This window comes from Octodon degus, unplaced genomic scaffold (assembly GCF_000260255.1).
Source record: "Octodon degus isolate 3935 unplaced genomic scaffold, OctDeg1.0 scaffold00056, whole genome shotgun sequence".
In the NCBI taxonomy this organism is placed as follows: domain Eukaryota; kingdom Metazoa; phylum Chordata; class Mammalia; order Rodentia; family Octodontidae; genus Octodon; species Octodon degus.
In genome coordinates, this window is record NW_004524632.1 from 11,310,240 (window position 1) to 11,315,779 (window position 5,540).

At 62.7% G+C, this 5,540-nt stretch overlaps 1 protein-coding gene across 1 annotated transcript in view; it reads left to right on the top strand.

Moving 5' to 3' along the window:
• LOC101578653 (leucine-rich repeat-containing protein 37A2-like) overlaps positions 1 to 5,540 on the top strand; it is a 39,533-nt gene that overhangs the window by 33,583 nt on the left and 410 nt on the right. The window contains exons 9-11 of the mRNA XM_023718140.1: positions 1,051 to 2,525; positions 2,965 to 3,075; positions 4,668 to 4,714. Of these exons, the coding sequence (XP_023573908.1) occupies positions 1,051 to 2,525; positions 2,965 to 3,075; positions 4,668 to 4,714 (1,633 nt within the window). The remainder of the gene's footprint in view (positions 1 to 1,050; positions 2,526 to 2,964; positions 3,076 to 4,667; positions 4,715 to 5,540) is intronic.

Below are 5,540 nucleotides of genomic sequence, written 5' to 3' on the forward strand. Positions count from 1 at the left end.
CCTCTGCCGGGCTCCGGTGCTCTGCCGGGCTCCGGGCCTCTGCCGGGCTCCGGTGCTCTGCCGGGCTCTGGGCCTCTGCTGGGCTTTGGGCCTCTGCCCTGCAGATTGCCAAGGGAGGGGAGGCATGACTAGGGAAGAATGCTCACACTTTGCCTCAAAGTGAGAAACCGGGGCTGGGGGACGCGTGCAGGTGGTCACTGGGAAGATAAGCTGCTGTCTGTGGGATTCAGCCTGTTGGATCAGGGCCATAATAGTTTAGCAGTTTGTACTCAGGCTGGAACCTATCACCTGAGAAGAGGGCAAATGGTAAACAGGAAAGGCAGCAGGCAGGTATCTGTAGGAGCAGCTTTTCCTCTTGTACATTTCAGGACAAAGTAATGTTTGTCTACAAAGCACTGCAGTTTTGTAGATTTATTCCACATTGTTCCACGCAGGCGCAAAACTGGCAAATCAGGATCCAGGATGTAACTCAGCAGCACAAGCGTCTGCCTGGCAAGTGCGAGGTCCTGAGTTTGGGGCGGGGGAAAGGAAATTAAAAATCTCTTAATCTGTACCGCAGATGCCTGCCCAAATTTAAGATTAAATCAGGACAGACACACTGTATTTTCCTGTGAGGAGCTTGTGTTTGGGGCCGGGATACGTGGGGGAGGATGTGTCCAGATGGGGACCTGTGCGCAGAAGGGACCTCGGCTTCCGCGTGTGACCCGCTGCCCTGAGGAGCTGTGCTGGCAGCGAGAACAGGACACAGGAGGAGGTGGCGGAAGCCTCCTGCGGCCACCGCAGCTGGCGCACCCGAGGAGCCCACTGCACTGCTGCGCAGCCGCTGAGCTCTCCATCGCCGTCGGGGCTCTTTGGTCTTCCCTGGGGACCTGCAGGCGCTGTGCGAGGCGGGGTGGGCGGCGAGAGGGCCCGTGGTGCGAGCCGCCCTCTGAGCGCTTCCTCTCGCAGGGCTCGCTCTGGGCTGGCTCTGTTGCCCGCCGAGTGACCGCTGTTTTATGTGGCCGGTCGGTGCAGGTGTCCCCTGACTGAAAGCCGTCTCTCCTTTTCTAGCAGTTGAAGCAGCAGCCATGGGGAACGTGGAAGGGACGTTCATGAAGGCGTTCCAGGCCCGGAAGAAGACCACCAGCGCCGAGCTGACCATCGAGCCGGAGAGGCCGTCGTCCCAGCAGAGTGGCGGCGGCTGGCTGGCCTTGGCCAACCAGCAGCTCGACTTCCACGACGAGAGCGACGTGATCAGCGCGCTCAGCTACATACTGCCCTACTTGTCCGAGGGGGACCCGGGCGCTGTGGAGTCCACACTACTGCCCTTCATTCAGCTGCTTTTTGAAAATGTGCAAGATAGGAAACATTCCCTGCCTTCTTTAAAGAAGAATATAAGGAAGTCCTTTATACCTGAATCCAACAATTTGATTTACAAAAATAGATTGAAAAAGCTGTATTTTCTCCGAAATTGGTTAGATGCAGAAATTCAGAAAAAAATCAAAGAGGTCAAGCAGGAAGAGGAAACTGTCTTGCTCAGGCGGCCTGGCCCTTTGGGCCCCAGACTGCAGCCCCACACCCTGGCACGGGCTCCAGCGCAGGGTCGGCGCGGAAGGAGGAGGCCGCGGGCGGCGGACGGGGCCCTCGGGGGCCCGAAGCGCAGGCGGAAAAGGCTGCTCGGGGACCCGAGGACGCGGCAGGTCAGGCCCCGGCGGGCCGCCCGGGCCCTCGCAGCAGCCTCGGGGGCCCCAGCGCCTCGGAGCTGGAGCAGCGGCCCCGGGGCGCCCAGGCCAGGGCACCGGGCCGGAAATCACGCAGCGGGACGGCAGGCAGCCGCCTCCCTGTCCGGTCCCTGGCCAGGAAGGCCGCCGTCCTCCGGCTCTGCCAACGCCCCGCGTGCGGTGAGAGCAGGTCGGGGAGACCTGGGCCCCGGCGTGTGGGTCCTCATGCGTGCGCAGGACCGAGTGCTGCGAAGGAAGGCGGCGGCACCTGCCCTGCGCGCCCGGGAGAGTCTCCTGGCTGCCGGAACTCTGTCTCCAGGGGCCGGGGTGGCAGCCCAGGCCACCCCAGGTGCGCAGCTGACCAAGGGAAGCACACTCAGAGGCCGGAGCCCGGTGAGGAGGCTTCCGTTCTCGGTGCTCAGGAGCCTCATCGACGTCCCGCCAGTGCCGGGAGAGCTGCGCGCGTCTGCTGCGGACCCGGCCGCGGGCACCGACATGGGCACCGACGCTCCGCCCCAGGACTTTGCCTCCTCGGAGATGCAGCTGAACCAGCGGCTGCAGCTGATCATCCCCGACGATGACACGAGAAGGCTCGTTTCTAACGTCATCAGCACTTGGAAATCGGACTGCATGCAGCCCCCCCTGCCCCGGAACTGTGCCCAGCTCTTGGCCAGGACGCACCGCCTGCTGACGCTTCTCAGGGAACAGCAGGAAGCCAAGGTGTCACAGGCCCAGAGGGAGCTGGAGCAGGGGGGACCGGACACCTCCGTGGGCGAGCACACAGGGTCCCAGGGCCAGCAGAGGCGGCCGCAGGAGCAGTGGAAGGTGAGGACCCGCGAGGTCTGTGTGCAGTGTCCGTCTGTCCGTCCGTCCTAGAGCTGGGAAACCAGGCCTCCGCCGCTCCCTCGTCCCAGCCCCATAGCCTTGGCCGAGCCCCTGAGCCGGCTTCGCTGCTGGGGAGCACGAGGGAACCAACCCCGCAGACGGCAGAGTCCTGCGCGCCAGAGGGGACGCGGGGCCCCAGCCTGCCGCAGTTTCCAAGCACAGAGGGGACGCGGGGCCCCAGCCTGCCGCAGTTTCCAGGCACAGAGGGGACGCGGGGCCCCAGCCTGCCGCAGTTTCCAGGCACAGAGGAGACGCGGGGCCCCCGCCTGCTGCAGTTTCCAGGGCTGCTGCCGCCCCCCCAAGCAGGGCGGATCAATAGCTGGCGTTGGTGCTTCCCCTCTCTGCCGTTTAACCAACATCCTTCTTCCTCTTTTTGTAGTTCAGACAGCAGGTTCCCGGGTGCACTTACACCTCCTTATACATCATCCTGGCATTAGCAGCCCTGTCCGTGGTGCTGATAGCTGTCATCGTCGCCCTCTGCCTCAGGAAGGTAAGGACCGCTGATTCCTGTTTGCTGCCTGCTTGCTGACCCAGCAGCAGATTCGGAATGCACAGACTGGACGGCCACCGCCTCTGCTCCTACCTGGCGTCCCTCAACAGTCGCTCGGGCCAAGCTGTGCCCTGTTCTTTCACTGAGAAGTGTGTTAGATTTTAAATGACCCCCGAGATCCCTGAGGAACAGAAGCCAGGATAGCTTGGGGCTAACCTGTCTGAGCAGGGAAGTGTGGCGGCCAGGGCTGACACTTAGCAAGCTTCTCCAAGCCCAAACTGACTGCAGCCTGATGTCCTTGCGGTCTCACAGCACGTACCCTCGAGGACTGTCTTCCCCTGGAGAGAAGGGGTGGGCCTGCACCCCGCAGTGCGGTCTCGTAGCGTGTGGAGCACAGGGCCCCAGGTCCAGGCTGTCGGCTCCAGCCTGCGCTGCTCTGAAGCAGTCCCATGGCCTGTAGCCCGCGCCATCGTCTGGCGCTAGAGTATCACAAGAGTAACTTAATAAGCTGACGTCCCGGTGCTGCCACTCCGGTTCAACGCTGCATAGCTTGCCTAGGGATTGGCCTTCCCCAGCGGCGGCAGCACCGCTGTGCCCAGGCACGCTGTGCCCCCACTGCCTCTGTCAGGGCCTCTGCCCCTCCACGCTCCCCCACCCCACCCGCCCTCCTCAAAGCCCACTCAGGTTCTTGAGGAAGCCTCCCTGGGGTCTTTGGCTCTCCTGGGCTGGGGCCTGGCCCTCTGCGGCTTTCGTCTCCATTCCCCATGGCCACAGTGAAGCGCTGAGAGCTGAAGCAGTGGTAGGCCGTGGGACAGTTGGCTCCCAGGAGGGACACCAAGGTCGGCGTGTAGGGAGCAGAGCGGAGACGCGGCCGGCCGGCGGCTGCCTGGGCAGAGCCTGGCTGGATGTTTGCCTCCTCTTCATGCATGTCATAGCCGCACTTCCTCCGCCAAGGCCAGCTGGTCGTTTCTATGAAGAAAAACAACCCAGCTTGGGGGTGACTAGGACTACACAGACCGCGCGGGTGCCTTGGGTGTGAGCTGTCACCTTCCCAACACCTCAAGGCTGTGTGTCTCACCGGGCAGTCAGGAGCGCGTGGTGTCCTCCCCGGCCGCCTGCACTGGCGGTTTCCTTCGGGCTGCTGCCTGCTGCATTCCCACCGCTTTGTGCCTCAGGCCTTCTTACACTTTCCTGTTAGCAGGTAGAACGCAGGGAGGCCGTGAGCACGGGCAGGCCACCACCCGTGGCTGAGGCAAGAGGATTGTAAGTCTGAGCCCATCTATGGCAACATCTTTCCAAGATCTTGTCCCAAAATAAAAAAAAATAAAAAAATGGGCTGAGGATGTAGCTCAGTGTGAAGGGCCTGGGTTTAGGTCCCTGTGCTAAAAAAAAATGTGCAGAGTGAGCCGTGTGTAGGGCCCGCCCCTGTGGACTGCAGCGGAGGTGGAGACCCACCGAAGGGCAGAGTCCTGGGACAGAAAAGCTGCATCTTGCTGGCAGTTGGGCGCATGTTGCCATGCGTGGAAGCGACAAGCCAAGTTAGCCGGAGGCGGCCATGGTGGGCACCAGTGAGGGTGGCATTTTCTTCCCAGAGTGACCGCTGCAGAGGAGCCTGGGTGAGACAGCAGGAGACCTTGAGGTAAATGAGCCTGGGGACCCTTCCCAGGGGCTGGGGGGCTGGGTCCTCCTGACCCTGTGTGCACACACCGCAGTGGCCTGCTGCCGCACAAGCACAGCAGAGGCCTGGCAGGGCTGGGGAAGGGAGCGGGCAGGAGGGCAGAGAGGTGTCCTGCCCCGCTGAGCCACTCCTGAGCACCAGGAGGAGCGATGAGCTCCAGGCACCGTGCTTGGGCTGCACCCTCGGCGAGTGACCCCGCTGGGCAGCAATGGGTTTCTAGCCTGCTGGTGTCCCAAAGGCTCTGGTGGCCTTTTTTTTTTTTTTTTTGCGGAACGGGGGATTGAACTGAGGCCCTTGCACTGCCAGGAAAGCACTTATTCCACTGAGCCATCTCCCCGGCCCTCTTCCTCTTGTTTTGAGACAGGACCTCATTAAGTTGCTAGGTCGCCCGGGCTGGGCTGCATTTGTGATCCTCCTTCCTCTGCCTCTGGATGCTAGGGTAGTAGTGTGCATCCCCAGGCCTGGCTCGCAAAGGACATCTTGTGTTTTGGAGCTGGCTGTGTCCTTGAAGCCAGTTTTCCATTCCTCGCCGAGGGCGGGCCCTCGGCGTGAAAACCCCTGAGCTGGGCAGCCCCCCAGCCTGGCACTGGCCGGGCTTCGTGGGGCCCCGCTGCAGATAACCTAGCCAGAGCACAGAAGGACGCTGGAGACTGGGGTGCGGGGTGGAAAGGGCGAGCACGCAGCCGGCACAGGGCGTGGCGGGCTCCCCACGGACGGGGGACAGCAGCAGGCATGGCGTGGCGGGCTCCCCACGGACGGGGGACAGCAGCAGGCATGGCGTGGCGGG